A 21571-nucleotide genomic window follows, 5' to 3' on the forward strand; every position below is an offset into this window, starting at 1 on the left:
TTGTTGTGATTTCTAAATTTTCCCTTGACAAGCCCCCGCCCCCCCCGCCTGTGTTTTGACGTTCCACTTTGATAAAATTGAGACCCCACTTCAATCCCCTTTTTCGAATTGCTCTCTTAATAGCTAGGTGATTTAGAAATTGAAGACTTTTTTTCTTTTATAGAAAAGACAGGCCTTACAAATGCTTGCTTTTCGGAAACAAATGTTTATAGCCACCAGAAAAACTAGAGGCATACTTCTTGACTTCAAACAAACAGCCTGAGTCTAAAGACCCTCTCACGGGCTTCCCGATGACTTCAGCTCTTGAGGCGATGTGCTCTAAAAATGAAGCTCATGTATGACACGCCCTTTCATCAAGCATGCCACGCCCTTTCGTCGGGCATCTAAGCTTCATACCCCCCTAATGAAAATAGTGAAGTTTCGCCCCTGGTTGCAACATCAACATAAAGTTCATACACTCACTCAAGGTATATACACCCTTGCACGTTTTTTGTTATTGCCCTATAAAATGGCTTTTAGGAGCATTTTCAAAGGTTTATATGCATTTTATCTTATTCAAGCATATCGAATTGTGCAATTAATGCACTACTAAACTGCCAAGGGACTGTTTTAACATTAAACTTTAGAGCCAAAGTTGTTTGACAAAATGAAAAAAATCAACAGGCATAACTCTCTTTAGGAATTTTGCGAAACCACCTAGTGACTTGCCTTTACCGAATTTTTGAAAGTTTAAATCATAAAAGTAAGCCTTCCTAATCGTAAAATTCCTAAAGAGAGTTATGAAATACATCTTTGTGTGCAAACACATTGGTGTGATTGTGCTTCAAATTAGTTTAGAAGAAGTTTAGGCTCGCTGCTCTCTCCCTATCAAAATCACCTTCTATTTAATTGATTTTGCATCATCTTGTTTTTTCGGTTGTACTGTCGAAATTCAAAAATTCTAAAAATATATTTTTCTTATGACGTCACACCTGAGATCCATATTGCGGCCTCTGATGTATCCCTTGACACCGGATTAAGGTTCAAAGTGGGAACCTTGACTGTCATACTTTTTGCTGTGTCATGCTGAATCGTTATTCCATAGGTTGTTCTATTTTCAGTGTGAAGAAGTCACGAGAATGCCAATCAAATTCTCTATCTGCCAATCATTTTGAACTTTCACCAATCAGTACCTTTGCACAATATCATATGATCAGTCACATGATTTTATGTATAATTGGCGTCGTTGCGCTGAAAACGCATTCAGAAAATTTGGGTGAACGTCTGACCTTGCTTCAACAGTGCTTGAACGGGTGGACTAGCCAAGTTGCATTTATCTAGATTTTACTGTACAAGAATTAAGAACCAAAGATTAAAAATGGCAGTTTCACAAGTAAGACAAAACTACCACGAAGAATGCGAAGCCATGGTGAACATGCAGATAAATCTTGAGCTGTACGCTAGCTATGTGTACATGTCCATGGTGAGATTTTATTATGTAAACTCGAACTTAGGCCATAGTTGTTCCGCCATGTTTTTGTTGACACGTCGGAAATTTAACGATAGTCTCGATCTTTATTTCAAATTCTTTTTCTTTTTAGGCCCAGTACTTCGACAGAGATGATGTTGCTCTCCCAAACTTTGCAAAGTTTTTCAAACATTCATCTGACGAGGAACGCGAGCATGCGGAAATCGTAAGTTTCCTCTAAAATTGGCCTCGTATTTTTGCTTTTTAAATTATAAGTAAATTTTTTTTTCGATGTCGAGTTATCCCCATTAATATCTTAGGTCAGAATCATCAGTTCATTGCTACACCGATCCAACTTGTACCTGTGTTAGTTGGTTCTGACCAAGTACTTGTAATGGTTTCCAGAGTAATGAATTGTTTCCTTTTTGTAGCTAATGAAGTTCCAGAACCAAAGAGGTGGACGTATAAAGTTGTCTGATGTGAAGACTCCTTCCAAGGACGAATGGGGATCAGGGCTCCAGGCAATGGAGGAAGCATTGGCACTCGAGAAGAAAGTGAACCAATCTTTACTTGATCTGCATACAAGGGCTAGCACCCACAACGATGCACAGATGACAGATTTCATTGAAGGAAAGTTCCTGACACACCAAGTTGAGTCAATCAAGGAAATTGCAGGTCATGTCACCAACCTCAAACGTGTTGGAACAGGGCTGGGTGAATACTTGTTTGACAAAGAAACTCTGGGTGAATGAACATTGAAACCATGAACTTGCGTTGATTTTGGAAAGAAAAACTCTTTTTTGTTGATTAAAGAAAAGTTGTGACATGTATTACATAGTTTTCACACAAATGCACTGAATGAACTAAAGTAAACAAAAGTTGCAATTTTTTACTTGTTGTTTCTCTTTGAAATTTTGATGACACAAATGGTTCTTTTGACATTAAAGTTGATTTAAAATTTCAGCAATCTAAACATACAATATTTTTTGATATTTTGGGTATAGGATAGATTGCAAGTTATCAGTAAGTGCAAGATGAGGTCCTGAGTAAATTTTGCTGCATAACCACATAAGGCAAGTCAGCAGTTAGGGGAAGGAGCAAATTTCTGTAGTGTGAGAAATGGGGTTGGTGGATTTTTTCAACAAAAGGGGTGGTGTGGATGTTTTCTTGCAGCCATGCACACACTTTAAAGGAACCAAGAAGTTTAAATTTAGACCAGCTGTTCTTAGTTGTCCCAACATTTTTTTTCAAAACAGTTTTAAAACAAATATCCAAAAAATTGCAATAACCAACTATTTGTTCTCAAGGGGTGTGTTCTCGCCCATACGCCAACAAAATGAGTGGGCCATCCTTTATTTATTAAAAATGTTGAAAATCTGGACAATGCAACTTCTTTTTTGAGATTGGATTTTTGAATGAGTCTCAGGACTTACCAGAATTACTAAACTCATCTTGTTCTTTACTTGTTCATTTTAAACCATTTGGAGGCTGGTGGTTATAAAATTGTTCTTATATGAAAAGATTGAAGTCAATTAATGTTTAGGTAGGTGTTCTTTTGTCAAAACTGAATACAGTAGGAAGTGCTGTTTTCCTAAACAGTTATTTCAGGCAGTACAGAATGGTTTTTCTGAAAAGCATCTACTAGAAGGGCAGGGTTGGAAACTTACCATAGTAAAAAAAGGGTTGGCTGGAATCAGGGTGGAATTTTGTCAAAATATATGAGGTTGGCCGGATTATTCCAGAAGCGCATTTGATATCAGCCACCAATAAATACATGAACCAACTGTCTATTCTACTCAATCATATAAGTGCTTATAAAAAAGGACAACAGATCAAGCATCTATATAGTTTTGCAAAAGTTATAATATACAATTTATGGAGCAAATACAGTTCTAACAACTCAATTTAGATTGCTAAAATCCCCAGGTTTATTTTGTACAAATATGCCTCATCAAAACACTGTTCAACTTTTCTAGTTTCTTTACATCCTGTGCGTGCTCTGTTCTGTATTTCAAGCACTAAAAGAGAAATATATTTGAAAGTAAACATGTAGTCTCATTCTCAAAGAAGATCAAATTTGACGAAGCCATTAAACAATTTGTCATCCAATCACTGTAAAAATCAATAATGTCATTGTTTTAAAACAGTGTGCAAGGGCTACACCTTCAAATTTAAAGTGGAAGGGTTCACTGAATAGAAAAAAAATTTACAATCAGTAAGAAAATGCAGGGGGGGGGATTGTCTCTCTGCAGTAAACATTTAAGTGAATAGGAAAATTTTAAACAACAACAACATGAAAAGTAACATGTGACTTGAAAATGACACCCACAACTTTGTCATCTGTTATCTTCAATACAAGATTTCCATCACAGTTTCTATACTTGACAACAAATCTAATCTAAAACAAAACAAAACAATGTCAGTTTCATTCTAAAATAATACAGTTTGCCAAGAGATGTTATTCATTTTATACCAAAAACAATAACAAATATTGTGTTCCTGTGATTATTGATATCTTGATTAGCCATTCTTGGGCAATCTAGCCAAATAATTGCTACTCCATTCCAAATCATCTGGACTTACTAAGCTAACCACCACATCAAAAAGTTTTATTGTCAAAAAGCAACTTTTTTGCATTTCAATGTTTAACTGTTGTACTAAATGGTTGAGTTATTGCAAAAAACTTGCACATATGCAAAAGCGCAAAGGAACATCTGAAAGTGTTTTTCTTTTTAACAAAAGACAATATTCTGTGCTGTCCACAGTAGAAATAGACATGACAACATCTGGTTCTGGCTATGAACGGCACTTAGCCAATACATTAACAATAACCATGTAAAAAAAACACTTTGTGAAAAAAGACACTATCTCCATTGTCAGGTGCTTTGCATGTGCAAGCTTAGGGCAGGCGAATCATGGACTTAGGGTAGATTACAGGTATATTAATGATGGCATTAGATAACAAGATAGGTTAAAGTAGAGGAGTCGATGAGAGAAAGTAAACACTGGGTTACTGATGCTGATGCCCTGATACATAAAGCTTTCCTCAAGTTTCTACTTCAGTTAGTCTGTTAGTCGCTTCAATATATGCTATGGATGCCTCCTGTTGGGCTACTGTAGAGAAGAAAATCAAGTAAGGCTTTTGAATCAATGCTGTTTAAATCCAGCTTTTGAAACACCTGGAAGTTATTCCCCATTTGAAACAAAATTGCCACAATATAGCTTTGTAGTTGCGAAAGTATTGTATCAACTTGAAAACAATGTTTAGATTTGACATTCCAGGTTCCATGGAGAAAAGACTTTTGAAACTCTCTCTAAAAGACCCACAACAATGTATTGTAGGTTATTTAATGTTAGTTTTTACAATAGTGAATATGGACTAATTAAGACTATCTAGGTGCCACAACATGAGAATATCTTTCTACAAAAAATGCAGACTGGGCTTTCACCAGCAAACCCAACTGCAAAGTATTTTTGTATGGGGAATTATTTTTAGCAGTTCAGTTCAGTTTTTATTTTAAAATGCTTTTGCCACTTATGCTTGCACAGGAACAAATATTGTTTCGAAATATTGGGTTAAAAGCTGCAGGATTTTATTCTTTAATAGTATTTCCGAGCCTCATTGTGAAACTGCATGGGATTCACATAAAATCCTTGCTGCAATCTAAATTTGATAATATGCAGAGACAGGATTTGAGGAAAAACTATTGCTCAGGCAAGGCATTCCGTTTGCACACCAAAACTCTGCAGTCTAGCCAGCACAGTGAATAGAAAAGAAATCAGCTACCAAAAAGTTAAAAGTTTAACTTAATCGCAGCAGATACATGGCTACATTATATTTTCAAGAACTGGGGAATACAAATTAGACTAATTTCATTTTGGAAGATACTTCTTAAGAAGGTAAACATCTTAAAAGTAAACATTTGATTTAACTAGCAATTATCTTATTTGTTATGCAATTCAATTCTCTTAAGAATCAAAATCAATCAATCAATCAATAATTCGATCGTCAGTTGAGTTGAGTTACTGGATGCAAAATGTTTTGATAAATGGCGTATTTTGGTCGCAGCTTATTCCCAATCTCTCAATTTGCGACGTGACCCTACTCTTAGATATAAAGTTGGGTTGCTGGCAACAAACAATGCTGATAACAAAAAATTAGAGTGCTGATATAACTAGAATAAAGCCATAATTACCTTATCTGGATTGTTTAGGTACAGAAGCTCGGCTCTTTTGGCGAAATCTTCCCAAGATTCGACATACGGTCCTTTGGTTGTCATTTTTTACGTCGAAATTAATTGAAAGAGACGAGAAGTCGACACGAGTGTCTTGATTGTTATAGCGTCGTTGTTGTTGTAGTCTGTTAGCTGTTCTATTTACTTAGCCGCGTTCTGTTATCGAGGTTCCGCTGATGGCTGCCACGAAAACATCGATTTTGTAAAACTTTTAGGTGAAGGAAATAATTCAGTATGTATCAGACGATTTCAAAGGAGAATCTGAAGTCACTTTCACAATGGGATGCAAAGGGCTGTCCTTTGGCACCGCTAACTGAGAAGCAGAGGGCTAGTATCGTAGAACTGAGTACGTTTAACAAGAGGCCATTGCCTGAAAAGGTGGGACTGATATCTCGAAATAACCTACTGTTCTCTACACATTGATTAAAATCAATGCAGCTAGAGTAAAAGTTGTCATTGCAATTTTCTTTTTGCATCATATGATGCATTAAGTTCTGGGTGATATTCGCTACGCTAGGGGCTCCGAAGCTACTTGGAAAGTGCTGACTGCTTGGGAGGGGGTGGGGTACTTGCAAATTAAAGACCTGTCCAAATAATAATAATTTGCTAAAAGCTCTTTTGTCTTGCAAGAAAGTGGTACTTGGCCCATCCGCCCCCCTGTCATCGAAGGACCTCCTAAATTTTCAATCGCTTTTCATGCTTGGCATTTCATCTACTTTTTCTATGCAAGAAAGTAATCTTGATTCTACTCTTAAAGTAATAATGTATATTGTAAGCATTTGCATTACAGTGCCCCAGGAGAATGCATTTACAACATAGTAATACTGGTCTTGGCAACATTAAAGCCAGCAGCCTAAACAACCTATTGCATGTAAAGTCACAAGATGTTTCCCTAAGAATATTTTTCCTATAGTTCTATTATCCTTTGCTCTATGTTATGACATGCAGCCAATGGAAATCCCTGTTTGCATTGTTGCTAAAACAATGTTGTCTCCCTCCCGGGGATTCCTCTATACTGTAATACATCTCCTGTTGAACTGAAAGTATTGGGGCAACGATAATGCTTCAGAAAAATTGCTCATTGGCTTTTTGTTGAAACTGCTGCCCTTTATTGTTTTTGTGACATCAAATTTAAGAGTATCAGCTGCATTTCTGCAAATTGTTAATTCCAACTAAAAATTATTTTGCAAATGTGTTAGTAAAGCGAATTCTAACTTCAACTTTAATTTCAGTTTAAAGATGCTGCATCTCAACAAAAAGTGGAACCAAAGGAAGTCACAAAAGAGGGAAAGGAAATCTCAGGACTTGAATGGGGAGGGAAAAAAGTACAAAATGCACAACAGGTCAGGCTATAGATTTTGTAGGTCATTGAAATTTGACCTGTTGTTTGTTTCCATTAGCACCCATGCTTATTGTTACTATAGCTACAAATACATTCACTTCATAATGTATACTCTTCTATTTATAATGCTTTCAATTATATATACTAGATTATTTTCATATTTTTTTCTGCCAGTAACTACTTCAGTACAGTTAAATTGTATATGAAATCTCCTCTCAATTCTTTTTCTTCTTTGAAAAATAAGCAGGTGCGGCAAAATATAATGCAGCAGCAATCAACCTCCAGTTAAAAGCAACAAGGACCATTTAAAAAAGCCTGTTATTTTAGTTTTCTTTTACAATGTTTGGATTAAACTATTATTTGTATTTGCAGTTCTTTTCATGGTTCACTCAAGTCCAAGCACAAATGGAGGAGGACCAAGAGTACACATACAGGTTTATAAGATGCTTGAAATTTGGATCTTTACAATTATCTTGATTTGTTATCTTTTAACTATAAATGTTTTGCAAATAAATATTAAAGCACATTCAACTAAACATTTGATATGAAAAGGTGGTCTAACCTTGACAGAATTTGTTTTTCAATTTGTAGCTGTCAGTTTTCTTTGTTAAATCAGTTTATTGACTAAACACATCATTGGCTGAACATTTTTCAAATGTAATATCTAAATTCTTTGAGTAACTTTTAATTGTTATTATAACTCTTACTTCATTTAGGTATTTTCTTAATTTCAGGGAGCACCAAAATGAGCTCAATCAATATTGTAAAAAATGTGATTTAGTACTGGATCAGATAAGAGCTCTTCTTGATGGTCTAGAAGATCTTCAAAAGAAGTATGCATTCGTGTTGACTCAAACCAGAGCTTTGCATGATGCATGTGAGCAGTCTATCCAGGAACAGGTAATGGAAATTAAAGTCAGTATTTTGAATTTTATTGTAGTCTCATAATCAATTTTAAGTTTCCAGAATTTTCAGAATAGAGAGCCTAGGGGCAAGGCTCAGGAGGGGTAAGCAACAGAATGCAAATACATTTGCTCAAAACATATACACTAAGGAACCTATAAAGGATGAGGGAATAAGGGTACTTAAGGTATCATTCAAAATTAACTGAGCCTGACAATGAATTTTTAGACCATAAGTTTTGACATCTACCCATCTCATATAACAAAGAGCATTTTCCAATGTGTAAGCTAGTTGTTTCTAGCAAAGAAATTCTATTTGTCAGTTAAATAGCAGAAACTAGCTGGGGCATATGTGATAGACAGTCTGATAGGTTTCTGATGTCACTGGTTGATTAAGTCATTTTTTGTTCAGGAAATTTCCCTAAATATAGGTAAAATTGGAATAGTGCTGTTCTCATAAATACATTAGTCTGTAGATCTTACTTTTCAGAACCCATCTAGTCAGGGTAGCAAAGAAAGGCCTTAAACAATGATCAAAATAGTTATTTTTGGATATTCATTGTTTCCTCTTGTTTTTTGTATTTCAGGCAGCACTTACCAGCCAAGTGGAAGGAATTTCCGAACGTCTGATGTTTTTCAGTACACTTGAAGTAGTCAAACACGTATGATGTTAAATTTTTCTTACTCATTTATGTTTATTTTAGAGAAAAGCTCTGTTTCAATCTGACAAAAAGATTGCAAAGGTACATTAAATATTGTAAAATATATCTTTACTGAAAGTTTACAAAAACAAGCATTCCCCTTTTCCCTGAAGTCTGCAGGCTTCAATGTTAAATATCTTTGCTTCTGTGCTAAATCTATAAAGTTAAATTGAATGCAAAGAATCATAACAGTATTGATTTAGGAGATGCGTACAATCGATATTATTAGTTGCATAAATCATAGTTAGTTTTGTTGAGGTATGTTGCTACCTACTTTGTTTTATCTTTGTATTTATTTCATTGTTTATCTTATCATCACAAATTTTTTAATTTACTTCAAAACAATTACTTTGCAGTCAAGTTTGTAAAAATCTACCTAACAGAAAAACATTCTTATTTTTTTGCAAGTTTTCTTTCACTACACCCAAGTCTGTAGAAGGATACAACCAGGTTCCCTGACATTTTTTAAATATGTATTTTCCTATTCGGAATTTGTGTTTGCTGATCTGCCTCTGACTTTGTTTTTTCGAACAGAAAATGACTGGGACCATTTCTATGACTGGTGAAGCATTTGTGCCACTATTAACAAGAATAGACGAATGTATCTCGTACATGGAGAGAAATGTGAGTAAACTGCACGAAAGTTGTGCTTTTAGGCAAATTTCTGTTCTTGTTTTTGTTGTTATTGTTTTACATTCCGTTTAGACAGATTTTGTCTTTTAGTTTGTATATAGTAGATGAAATCATAGTCAATTGACTATGATGAAGTAGACAGCAATGACTTAGACTTAATATTTTATGTCGTTCCTGTAGACATCTAATTGTATCTATTGTTGTAAAATTGCGTATTGACTCCTCATTCACCTTGAGAAAGTAAATGACTGGCGTAGTAAGTTATATGCCAGTGCTTCGACTTCAAACAGGATGAAACGTTTTTGATTAAGGTTGTTTCGTAAATTATGTAAACCGACCAATCAGAAACCATGACTCATAATCTCCCTTTCCTAAGAGATAAGCCTCTTTTCAGACTTTTTTGACTAGTGTTTGCTGCCTTTCAGTGAAGGCAATCCGAAGAGAGTAAAATCACTATACCAAAAAACTGACAAATTGGATCAGGAAAAAGACTTCGATCGCAAAAAGGATGAATTTATGGTTAAAAGAGGAGCTAATCAAATCAGATTAAATGTATGAAGTAGTCAAACGGGGGAACAGTAAAAGTGAAGTGGCAAATCAGATGCTTGGAGACGCCCTTTTGTTTCAGACGAAATAGGTTTAGAGATTACATGGATGTTTCAATGGTTACAGAACACCTTGTGATGAAAGTTTTATTGGTATTTGCTGCTACCTAGCCTCCGAAATTGGTTTTAAGGAACTTTTAAGCTATGATTATCGAGCAGTGTCCTAGTCCTCCCTTACGCGGTGACCTCGTGTTCCTACGCCTGGAATTGCAGAGAGCTGACGAATCTCCTTATCCTAAGTGAACGTATGTCGTAAGAAAATGAGAATTTGTATGTGACAAGAGCCAAAAGTTTATCTTGATGGTAGAAGCAAGGGCTTTGGGTTTTTGGCAAATACAGAAAATTGATAATCAATGAAGTTGTGCGTGTTGTACGTCGAAAATGAACAAGATTTGATGCAATGAAATAACGACTTTGTACAAGAAATGAATATTTGGTACGACGTTTCGAGCATAAATCTTTATCAGGTGAATACAGAAAATGTCTAGACTTTAAGTTTACTATCTATTGCTTCATTAATATATATGAATAGCGATAAATAATTCCAGCCATATTATGCATTTCATTTCGGCCTAGAATATTGTCTGTTTGTTCACAAATGGCCCAAGTTCTCATTTGAAGCAGTTTGGCCACGTTGTATTGTTGCCAACAGCAACATTTAGGAACATCATTTATGTCAGAATAATTTCACATGTTCATTCATGGCAAAGTGTAGCAAGTATTAAGAATAACAAGGCAGATAAAACGGTTTTTATAATAAAGTTGCCTTCTATCTAGAAAATTTACTTTTCATAAAAGGGCACCATATACGTTAGCACAATTTAAAAATAAGTATTTTCGATTACAATGTAGCTGTGCTGCCCAGTACTAGTTTTCAAATGCTAGACCATTCTTTAAACTAAAAGATAGAGTAGCTCCTTTTTCGGACCTTTTCAGATCTATATAGTGCAAAGATGGCTCAATGGTAAGAGTCTTTGACTACAGATCCAAGGGATTGACATGACCAACTTAAGTGATGGGAGTCTCCAGCTCTCTGCAATTCCAGGCGCAGGAATCATGAGGTGTGGTCACATTGAGAGGAAGGACCGGGGCACTGCTCGATAAGCATAGCTTCTCAGAATCCTAAAGCCTACCCTCGGAAGCTACGTAGTAGCAAACACAATGTTTAATTGCATTTCCTTGCTTGCCTTCATCGTGATTTCTTGCACTCAACTTGTATTTTTCCAGGCACATTTTAAAGATTCAGGTGCATACCTTTTGCGATTCAAACAATGCTTAAATCAAGTACTTAGCATGCTGAAGCACCTCGTTTACAAAATACTGCGGAATTCTACTGATCAGGCACATGCACATCTCCAAAAGGTATTCTGTCCTGTTTCAGACACGCTTGTAATGTTTAGCAGCTAAATCTGCATCGGAAAGCTTCGTCATTAGAAATGTTTTGTATCATTAGATTGTCACTTTCTTAGACTACTGTATTCTTTCTTGTGTTGTTATGTATAATGTTATGATCAAGTCAGGTTTTTGCTTTCAATGTCTTTTTTGTCATTGTCTTTTAACATTCAAAGGATCCTGGAGTCGCACAAGAGGGCCTGTATACTACGATGTATGGCAAATTCAAAGCCCAAGCTTTCAGAATAAAAGTAAGTTTTTAATGTCTCAGAAATAGAAATTGCACAATCAGTGTGAAAAAGCCACCAACAAAATCATTGCAAACTTCTTTAGATTTTGTTAAATTTAACATGACATTCATTTTGATGCTGCACTTGCTCATAGTTTTTTGAAATTCAAGGTTTTGAGAGCAAATTAAACTTAACTGCTTAAGTATTGTTTGGAAGCGAGTCGAAGAAATTTTTTGATTGTATGTTTGTCGGTTCATGATCAAAACGTATCGGTCGATTTGTGAAAAAAACGTAACGGATGATATGTCGAAAAACGTAACGGTCGATATGTCGAAAAACGTAACGGATGATATGTCGAAAAACGTAACGGATGATATGTGAAAAAACGTAACGGATGATATGTCGAAAAACGTAATGGATGATATGTCCAAAAAACGTAACGGATGATATGTCGAAAAACGTATCGGATGATATGTCGAAAAACGTAACGGTCGATATGTGTGAAAACGTAACAGATGATAATATGATATGTCGAAAAAGGTATCGGTCGATTTTTATCTTAATTTCCACTAAACACAATTATTCATAATTGCAATCGACGTTTCATTGGCAAATTCATCTGATATGGAGCCTTGACATTGTCTGAGGAAGGTTTTATTAAAATCAAGATATGTTTGGTGCATATAATGATACTGTCTTTGTTTTCAGAATATTATGGAACAGGTTGAGCAAAAACAGCAGACCCATGCAGAGTAAGTGTAGTTTCTTCATCCTTTGATATGCACTGTTTAGCCTATAATGCCTAAATATACTCACTAAAAAATAACCCATCTTTAGACTTTACTGAAAAGTGTACTTTCTCGTGTGCGTATCTTTACTGTATTCATAATTGTCACGTGGTTTACATGTAGATGGCATCGATAAATAAGTTTTTTAAGGGGGTTTAACTTGAGGACGAACAGAAGGGCATGTTTATTGTTATGCATTAGCTAATAACTGACAAAATTAGAACCTTTTTTCTAACAGCGTCCTTTTTTAAAATATTTTATCGTGATTCAAAGAGGGGTGCAACCACAAGTTTGCATTCGGCTTGCTTTAACTAGACAAGACTTGTTGCAATAAAACGCAAGATATGTTTGAAAATGAGATAAAAGATAAAAGTTTTACGAATTGGACCTGAGTTTTTTGTCTCCAGATTTTATAGTTGATGTTTAATTTTCAAAGCCTCTGTTGATAAGTAAAGTGAAAATGTATGTGCCTTTACAAATAAAACTGAACTTTGGTCCTTTTAATCACTTTGTTAGATTGAAAAGTTTTTCAGAGAAGACAGCTAATTTATCATATGCTAGAAAATGCTACAGAAATGATATAAGATATAATCTGTATCAATGTAGTTGTTCAGGTTAATTGTGTTTAAGTTTAATTTCTTTGTTTTAGATATGACTCCTTTGTTAAGGACTGTCAGCAGCTTTATTTTGAATGCCGAGCTCAGCTGCTCCAGCCGTACATTTCAAGTGTCGTACAGAGAATGGTCAAGCAACATACTCGGAATCAATGCACTCTAGTAAGGAGACCTATTCACATAAGATCTTACTGTCTTTATACGGAGAAATTATATCGTATCGTTTACGGAAAAAATGATATCGTAACGTAATGAAATGTGCGATTAAACTTCCATATAATGAATATATGTTATAGTTATCGATTGTAGACCATATTAACGAAAACTAGTTGTCCATTGTTGGGAAGCGTCCATCAAAGGGAAGTGCCCATTGTAGGGAGGTGAACATTGTAGAAAGGTGTTCATCGAAGGGAAGTGTCCATCGAAGAGAATTATCCATCGAAGGAAACTGTCTATTGTAGAGAGGTGTCCATTTACGAAATTATCCATCGAAGGGATGTGTCCATTGTAGGGAGGTGTATTGAAGGGAAATGTCCTTCGAAGGGAAGTGTCCGTGTCGAAGGGAACTGCCCATGGTAGGGATGTGTCTTTTGTAGGGAGGTGTCTTTTGCAGGGATGTGTCCTTTGTAGGGAGGTATACCTTGTAAAATGGTGTCGATCGAAGGATGGTGTCGATCGAAGGGAACTGTCCATTGTAGGGAGGTGTAAATTGTAAGAAAGTGTCCGTTGTAAGGAGGTCTCTTTTGTAGGAAAGTATTCTTTGTAAAGAGTTGCTCGTTGTAAAGGTGTGACCGTTGTAGGGAAGGGTCCTTTGTAGTGAGGTTCCTTCTACAAAGTTTTATCACAGCATAGAAAATTTAAAATTGGTGGCTTGTAGGTGTCCATTATTGGGAACTGTCATTTGATGCTATGTTCGATGCTTTGAATCTTCACTGTGCTATATTTTATACGATTCGCTACAAAAAACTGTCCAAAATACCCCATTTGTGTATTCTTGATTTTCCAGCCACAAGATCTTAACATATTAAAGGCAATTCCCACAATATCTCGTGGAAACAGAAAAATAATTTCTAGAGAGTTATTGAGATTTTCCATCTTAACAGCATTATAATTTCTGCTTTGTAATTCAAACGTGATGTCCTGTAAAGTTTTTGTTGTTGATTGAAGCTGATGCTTTTGGGTGGGTGATACCTTTTTTAAAATTTTGTGCTCTAAACTATTTAAAACTTATGTTGCTTTACAGTTTAGGTCTGGCTGCTCATTTCTTGTTCACGTTTGTCAAGATGAACACCAGTTGTATTTTGAATTTTTTACGAAGAGAAGCGAAGGTTTAGAGTAAGTAAAGCTGTTAAGATTGCTGATCTTTTCTCGTAGGTTTATATGCACTTTTGTGTCTTTGTTTTGTTTAGTTGTTTTGTAATGTAAACCCAATACTTTAGAGTATATAAAAAATGTAATATTATTTTTACTGAAGCTAATGTAGTATATATAGCTCTATTTATAATGCAAAATGGTCTAATATTTTTAGAATGTTTCAAGGTAATCATTTTATGCAAGACTGGTCAGAACTCATTTGCTCCGAATATTTTGCCAACCTGTCTATGGACAGTTTAAAAGCACAAAATATGAAATGCTGTTTCGCTTTCAGCTTTTTTATAAAGGATAAATGTTTCTGTTGACTAATATTCTTCAGAACCAGTTGTCTCACTTAATAGTTGTTTGACTTGCTAGTTTTCTTCTATTTTGTTTGCTGTTTGAATGATAAATGAAATTCATTATATTCTAAATTAACGTCCAATTTCATTGCAGTTTTTTGCTTGAAGGATTTTGCAACGCACTCTATGAAACATTTCGACCCTTGATCATTCACATGACACATATGGAAACTTTGGCTGAGCTCTGCAACATATTGAAGGTACTCACAATTAGCATTTTCTTCCTTCTGTATACCATATATTACTTGTTTATTCATTTCTACAAAGAGATTCTAAAGTCAGGTCAGGCGATAATAGATTAGATATAGAAGGCAAGGTGCTTTAGATAAAATGATTGGTTGAAGTATAAGCCTTTTTATTTTGAAGGTTGAAATGCTGGAAGAGCATGTGGCAAGAAAAGGTGATTATCTGATCTTTTATTTTATTAATGTGTTTTACCAATGAAAGCTTATGTTGCTCAACATGATATCGTTCCTGGCTGCACGGATTTACTTTGTGATTGCATATGTTAAGTGTAAATTGTAACTAAATTCTGACTCTGTTTTGACATTTTTGAATATTGACCATGAACGCTTTTTGTCAGATAATAGGAGCAGGAATAGCAATTTATGTCATAACTTGGACAAGCAATTTACGAAGAGAATTATTTAGTTCTGTCAAGGCAGATTTTTGAATAAAAAGAAAGAGAATATTTGATATGTCTTGTGAATGACTTGTGTTGCATTTCAACGCACCATTTTTCTGCCCTGTTGAATACTAGAAATATTTTTTTCTTGTTAACTTTCAAAGCAAGCATTCACTAGCTGAGTTTAAAGTTTTTTATTTCATTCATGTTTTATTTAAAAGCCTGCACGAAGGAGTATCAACATGTATACGATAATCCTAATATTGTACTTTTAAGTTTCGGCTTTCTGAATGGTTTTTTTAATTGTAGCAGATACAAAATTATTACTGTCATTTTGCCTTCACTGAATGACCATTATTCTAATTTCAGCGGACCAGCTATCAGCATTTGAAGTTATTGTTTCGCAGCTGCTGGAAGACGTGCAAGAGAGGCTCGTATACAGGGCTCAGGTGACTAGGCCCACAACTCCCATTTGTCTTGCATTCTTCATTTTGTTTTGCTTCAAAGTCATTTTCCTCAAATCTACTTTTTTTATGCTATTTCCCTCATATCTACTTTCATAATTCGAAGCATCAAGGGAAAGGTCATTTTGAAACAAAACTGTCAGTATGAGGTGAAAGGTCAGTTTCAGATAAGAATGCCATAGATATAAGCAAGTAGCGTAATTTTTATTCGTTTAAAATCTGATATGTTATTCGCAGTCCAAATCACACGAATCAATATGGAAGACTATCATAACTGATAACATTTGACTCTAATTGATATATTTTCCCGAGTATCGATATTTTATAGTGTAGGAAAAATGATCACCTATAACTGTGGTTATGAGAAAGAACTACTCCTTTATTCCTTTTTCAAAAGTAAACAATTCTAGGTACTTTCGAAGTATTGCAGCTCATATCGGAAAAATTGCATGCAAGGTTCACTGTTGGTCATTTTGAGATGTCCAAAGAAGCAGAAAGTTTACACCAAGATTTGCACCGAAAATAACGGGAGAGCTTTAAAGTAATTTTAACAAACGCGCCATTCTTCCTTTCGATCCGCATTTGAACATCAATTTTCTTCTTCTATGGTCATTATCCCACGTTTTTTCTCTGAGTAGTGTCGGGTCGGATGAAAAATACTTTTATATGCTATATTTCCGCTCTTCGGTGCTATTTTCAATCTTTGCGGTACCAAAAACTAAAACTAGGTTTCTTTCACAGACCTACGTGCAAAATGACATTAGAAACTACAAACCAGCATCAGGAGACTTAGCATATCCGGACAAGCTCATGATGGAGGTATTTGGAAATCAATTTCAGTTCTTCACATAACAGTCGTAGCTGCTTTTATTTTGAAATCAATCCCAGTTCTTCACGTAACAATCGTAGCTGCTTTTTTGTTTATTTTTATGGTCAAAGACTCATCTATCGTTATGTTCCTGGTCCATAGGTGAATTATCAAAGGCAATCCACAGATATAAAATGTCTTATCTTAAAGCAATCCCCTTAAGTCACCTGCCGTACAGATTTGCTCCATTATTTAAATCACTCATAGTCTAGCCATCAACCTACTTTTTCCCTTCGTTATAAGATATTGATTAACTATCTTTTTAATTTCAGACAAGCAATCTGATGGGAAAAGTCGAAGATATAGCCGAGAATAAATCTTGTCAGTATTGTTATTTAAATGCTAAACTTATTCTCAAAAGTTTGTTTCTTTGGCATTAGACATGTTTTGGTATATGAACACCTACTTTTTACTTTTTACATTTTGTCGCGGATAGGGCGTTAGGTAGCCTGTCAACATTTGGTCGCCAGTTAACTGACGCTGCGCTGTCGTGGCTCATTACGTCACATCGCTATTCCCCCCTGTAGCCTCAATTGTGGCAATCATTTTCCTGACGTTGTTTTACTTGTAGGCTTTCGTTCAATGTATTCGTTATAATCTAAAGGTTTATCTATATAAATAAATTTTAGCTGATTTTAGTCTTTTACTTAGCGAAAAAGTAGGATAGGGAAAAAGTAAGGTTCTAGACCGTCAAGTGAAGGATAGGGAAATGGGGCTTTGTGACGCTCCGGAACCCAGGATATTAGTATGTAAGCCAAATTACTCCCCAAAATCTGGTCTGTCTCTTATTGCCTGTTTCTACGTATGGAAAGTTTGCAATTTCCTATCCTTAACAACATTCCTCTCGATGCCTGTTTTGGGCATTTCCATTTTATAGGGAGTGCTTTTTATTCTAGATTCTACAATTGCAATGGTGGACCAGCAAGCAATGTGGTACCCTACTGTTCGCAGGACTCTAGTTTGCCTGTCAAAACTCTACAATTGCATTTCAGTAAGTGTATTAATTTTTTATAAGTAGAACAGCTTGGGATATCGTTCCATTGCGATATTTATCTTCGAAACAGCCATCAAGGGTGTATTTGGTGAGACATGTAGGCCAGTCACATCCCCTTCCTTCAGGTTTAACTTGTCGGTAAAATCAATGGACTGCGGAAGCTGGAAACTGGGGACTTTAGCTCTTCTCCAATAATTTAAAAAACTGTACTTAGAACACTTCAAAAGTAATTTTGCTTTTGGCCTTGTGCGTGTTTAGCCCCCCCCCCCAAAAGCTTTCAGTCCCCCTAATCTGTAATATGCTCCGTGGTCTCTACAAATCGTTCGTTGATGGAAAAATGATTCGCTGTTGATTGATAAGATTGCCTGGCTGAAGGGAAATAGGAAGGCAGCTATCTTCATTAAAATCTATGTCAGTAAATTCTACTTTTTATGAAATCCCATTTTGGTTGTAGCCTGTAGGCTGACAATTACTGACAGTAATGGATTTGCGGTAACCGAAGATTGACAGATAAATGATCTTTTAGCACTAAAATGATTATAAATCTTTAGCTGTTTTGGTGACAAACTTTGTTTTTTTACTCAGAAACCTACGTTTGAAGGACTTGCCCAAGAAGCCCTTTCAATCTGCATAACAACTTTGAAGAGTGCCTCCAGAACAATTGCAGATCGAAAGGTTTGTGTTGGCGCAAACATTCTAATGTCTCCCCTCTGTAATTGCTGAAAAACTTGGCGAGACTGTACGGTCTGATGAAGTAGCTTTACACGAGTGACCGTACAAAATGGTGGTTACACTGCCAACCACTGCAAAGTCATTATAATTAGTTTTGTACGTATTTGAGTGACGAGATAATCGTTGTGGCTATTAGCTTTCGTTTTTGTAAATTCGTTTTCCAGCTGAATCAGTATGGAGTCTCAAACAATATAAATTTTCACACCGCCGTGTTTTAGTGAAGTCTTTCTGTGCGAGACACCGTAGTTGTATTGAACGTAACGTAACGAGATCTACGTAACGTAACGAAATCTTCTTTTTCTCAGGGTGCAATAAACGGTTCTTTGTTCTTCATTAAACATTTACTGATTTTGAGAGAGCAGATTGCCCCATTTGATGTCGACTTCGCAGTCAAAGAGGTTGCATTGGATTTTTCAAAGATGAGAACAGCTGCTTTTGGTTTGTTATCAAAAGGAACCAGATTGCTTAGCTTGAGTACAAATAACGCCATTCTGGAGTTTCTTCTTGAGGTAATTTGTTAGATAAATATATCTTTGAGTAATCGGTTATTTCACAAAATGACCTGAGTAAAACAGTTGGTAGCACTGTACGATAAAAAAGTTTAGAAAACTATCCACCACAAAGACAAGTAGTTATCTAAAGTCTTATTTTTACTTTTTTCAAAACATTATTTTTTGATTAATTTTCCAGGGCGTTCCGCAGTTAACTGAATACTGTTTGGACTCAAAAAAGGTGAGACAAATTTTGGAAAATTACTTTTCTCTTTCTTGAAACAAAGTTGCCCATCTGTGCCTTATCATGGTTTGTTCTTCGTGTTCCTTCTGTTGTAGGGTTGTAATACTCTTATAAACGGAACCGTAGGCCCAATTCGGATAAAGAGCATTATAGTTTTAGATGTTTGTTTACCTTTTTAAATATTCCCTTGATGAATTAAAGACAAGTCGCTTTAATCGTCTCTCCCAAAATCTTTTGTATACAAAGAAATTGTTCATTTTTATCTTCACAACAGAATTCTGTCTTTCATGTGATGGCAAATGTCGCACAAAATTGTTTTAAATCTACTGATTTCGCAGGAAGTGGATGCAGAACTGAAAAATGTGTGTGAACAATTCATTGGCACGGCTGTTGATAATTTCGTCAGTCCCCTGACCTCGCTGCTCGATAAAATGGACACTCTGACACAGCTGGCTGAAGAGGAAGGCAAGGACAAGCACCAAATTATTAACCAGCAGCCATTTGCAAAACCAGGTTAGCTTTCTTGTTATCGCTGCTTAGTATGTAGTGATAATAGTGAATCTCAGGTAGCGTCATAAATCATCATAAATAATCAGAAGGAATCTTCATCATAAATCATCATAATTTATTTTGAATCATCATTAATAATCAGAACTAAACCTTCATCATAAATCATCATAAATTATTATGAATCATCATTAATAATCAGAAGAAATCTTCATCGTGGATCATCTTGGATCATCATACATAAAAGAGGACGATAATATGTTATCGGATTTCAAGGAAAGGCATATAACTGAGCTTAGTGTAACAATAAACACCGTAAAAAACATGGGTTATCAAATAACATCTTAAGCCCCGTTAAAACGCTCTCAACATTTCACTGAACATCACTCAATATTTGTGTGGTGATGTTCAGTGACCTTTTATTGATGTTGAGTGGGGGTGTTAAAACGTTCTCAGCAATCAGACTCTCAACAATCAGACAACCAGAGATCCAAGACGAGGCAAGCCGCTTTTCACGTAGGGTCGTTTTCGCGCCAATTGCGTTCAAAATTTCCCTTACGTTCCTTTTAATTTATCTGTTGGTCTAAGTTAGGGAGGGATTACATTTTCAAGCTGGGGGCCAATTTTGCAGCATTTTATAGCATGGAGGAGCGAATCGGGCCAGGATTTCAAGCTACTTGTATTGGTTTAGACCAAACTACGCCCCCTTAAATCACACTACTTGTACGGACACACGACCTTGAATAGCAATGCGTTATTTACTGCCTACTTGCAATGCAGTAATGCGGTATTTGCTGCCTAATTGCAAAGAAAGAAAGTTGTAGCTTGAAGAGTTTTTGCAGCATTGGGTCCTAAAATAATCGGATTGACTCATGACCACAATCTTTTCCAAAACAACTTCAGCTCCCAACAAACAGGAATTATGCATGTCGAATGGCACTTTTGTAGTTTGTGTCATCACCATAGAGATTGTCATTGCTCATATCCAACTCGGTCAACTTAAAACTAGATTTTTCTTTCGCTAGAGAGCGTGCGGAAAGTGGTCAGCGAGGCTTACATGATGCTGAAGTCGAAACTGCCGGGGGTGATGGAGAGTATGTCATTGTACTTGGCAAGCAAAGAAACAGAGTATATCTTATTCAAGCCCATTAAGGTAAGTTGTCCGGAAAACGCTAATTTTTTTAGATGACTTTGCGTAATTATCTATAAACAAAAGAATATAAACAAAAGAAAGAATGACTGATATCGTGGCCCTCTCCTGTTTGTATGAACTATCCTTCCTTAAAACACCAAATGGTGATTATTAACCCTTTCGGATGCTTATTTTGTCCTTTCTTTCCCAGATCTTCCCTATGCTATACTTTCCATAGTTCAACGTTGTATATATCAGTACAGTGCTATATTAACCAACTTGCTTCTATCTCTTTTTTTTCTTCATTTCAGACAAAAGTCCTGAAAGTGTACAAACAGCTGTCTCAACTTGTGCAAGAAAATTACAGCTTGGAAGACCAACAAATCATCGGATGTCCATCGCAAGAACAGGTTTGTCAGAATTATAAATATGCTAGGCTCTTTGTTTTCTTTCCCAATCTTAATTCCCAACAAAAAACCAGTTTCATTTGCGGAATCTAATCCAAGCTTGCAGGCTTCCCTTATTATTTAATAAAGATTATTCACGACTTGCATGAAATATTTTTATCCAAGAATCTTGTCAAGATTTACACACTGTATTTACGAATTTTTTATCTACTGTCAAGGCTTATATTAACGTGGTCTTTTTTCTTCCAGGTCTCACTTCTCATGGCATTTCGATAGTATGCAGAAACTCCCTAACGATTTTCAAGCAACTGATCAAAGTCGGGGCCGAATTAATATATTAACGCGACTCAGAAAGAGTTTAGAATATTTAAAGTCAGTAGAATATAAAAATTTAAATTCATTCAAAACAGTGGATTTTATTTTGTACTTCTCATTAAAAATGTAAGGAAATTGAGCTGTACATTTTTTTCGCAAGAATTTGCACGAGGAGAACTTATAGCTGG

The 21571-nt window shown here is 35.7% G+C and overlaps 3 protein-coding genes across 4 annotated transcripts; 2 read left to right on the forward strand and 1 right to left on the reverse strand.

Moving 5' to 3' along the window:
* The first annotated feature begins 1234 nt into the window (after positions 1-1234).
* On the forward strand, positions 1235-2325 carry LOC148957305 (soma ferritin-like). The gene is made up of 3 exons (XM_089115487.1): positions 1235-1462; positions 1581-1673; positions 1879-2325. The coding sequence occupies exons 1-3, from the start codon at positions 1358-1360 to the stop codon at positions 2197-2199; spliced, it is 519 nt and encodes a 172-aa protein (XP_088971613.1). The 5' UTR covers positions 1235-1357; the 3' UTR covers positions 2200-2325.
* Positions 1938-5786, reverse strand: LOC135684339 (signal recognition particle 9 kDa protein). Its single transcript, XM_065199867.2, has 3 exons — positions 5644-5786; positions 3777-3845; positions 1938-3465 (listed from the first exon to the last, which is right to left on the reverse strand). Exons 1-3 carry the CDS (start codon positions 5725-5727, stop codon positions 3376-3378), a joined length of 243 nt encoding a protein of 80 aa, XP_065055939.1. The 5' UTR covers positions 5728-5786; the 3' UTR covers positions 1938-3375.
* Position 5787: 1 nt separating this feature from the next.
* Positions 5788-21475, forward strand: LOC135684325 (conserved oligomeric Golgi complex subunit 3). Of its 2 annotated transcripts, XM_089115486.1 has the most exons (24): positions 5838-6060; positions 6915-7025; positions 7397-7458; positions 7759-7924; positions 8514-8588; positions 9162-9251; positions 11093-11227; positions 11434-11508; positions 12196-12239; positions 12925-13051; positions 14133-14224; positions 14699-14804; positions 14971-15004; positions 15599-15678; positions 16435-16512; positions 16834-16882; positions 17458-17552; positions 18141-18230; positions 18593-18796; positions 18978-19019; positions 19361-19535; positions 20555-20682; positions 20973-21071; positions 21318-21475. In XM_089115486.1, exons 1-24 carry the CDS (start codon positions 5917-5919, stop codon positions 21342-21344), a joined length of 2328 nt encoding a protein of 775 aa, XP_088971612.1. In that variant the 5' UTR covers positions 5838-5916; the 3' UTR covers positions 21345-21475. The 2 variants fall into 2 exon arrangements, with proteins under 2 accessions (XP_065055921.2, XP_088971612.1); XM_065199849.2 differs by lacking the exons at positions 20555-20682; positions 20973-21071; positions 21318-21475 and having other exon boundaries at positions 5788-6060; positions 18978-19018; positions 19359-19529.
* Positions 21476-21571: the final 96 nt, after the last annotated feature.

Source organism: Rhopilema esculentum, unplaced genomic scaffold, assembly GCF_057945365.1.
Source record: "Rhopilema esculentum isolate cy_ngs unplaced genomic scaffold, ASM5794536v1 HiC_scaffold_34, whole genome shotgun sequence".
In the NCBI taxonomy this organism is placed as follows: Eukaryota; Metazoa; Cnidaria; class Scyphozoa; order Rhizostomeae; family Rhizostomatidae; genus Rhopilema; species Rhopilema esculentum.

What these genes read in the sequence shown, in the direction of transcription:
- LOC148957305 (XM_089115487.1), top strand. Translation starts at nt 1,358, where the DNA reads ATGGCAGTTTCACAAGTAAGACAAAACTACCACGAAGAATGCGAAGCC. An exon ending in GCTATGTGTACATGTCCATG is followed by an intron (nt 1,463 to 1,580) that starts GTGAGATTTTAT and finishes TTTTCTTTTTAG; the next exon opens with GCCCAGTACTTCGACAGAGA. An exon ending in AACGCGAGCATGCGGAAATC is followed by an intron (nt 1,674 to 1,878) that starts GTAAGTTTCCTC and finishes TCCTTTTTGTAG; the next exon opens with CTAATGAAGTTCCAGAACCA.
- LOC135684325 (XM_089115486.1), top strand. Translation starts at nt 5,917, where the DNA reads ATGTATCAGACGATTTCAAAGGAGAATCTGAAGTCACTTTCACAATGG. An exon ending in AACTCTACAATTGCATTTCA is followed by an intron (nt 17,553 to 18,140) that starts GTAAGTGTATTA and finishes TTTTTTACTCAG; the next exon opens with AAACCTACGTTTGAAGGACT. An exon ending in GATGTCCATCGCAAGAACAG is followed by an intron (nt 21,072 to 21,317) that starts GTTTGTCAGAAT and finishes TTTTTCTTCCAG; the next exon opens with GTCTCACTTCTCATGGCATT.
- LOC135684339 (XM_065199867.2), bottom strand. Translation starts at nt 5,727, where the DNA reads ATGACAACCAAAGGACCGTATGTCGAATCTTGGGAAGATTTCGCCAAA. An exon ending in ACCTAAACAATCCAGATAAG is followed by an intron (nt 3,846 to 5,643) that starts GTAATTATGGCT and finishes GTTTTGTTTTAG; the next exon opens with ATTAGATTTGTTGTCAAGTA. An exon ending in AGATAACAGATGACAAAGTT is followed by an intron (nt 3,466 to 3,776) that starts GTGGGTGTCATT and finishes TTTCTCTTTTAG; the next exon opens with TGCTTGAAATACAGAACAGA.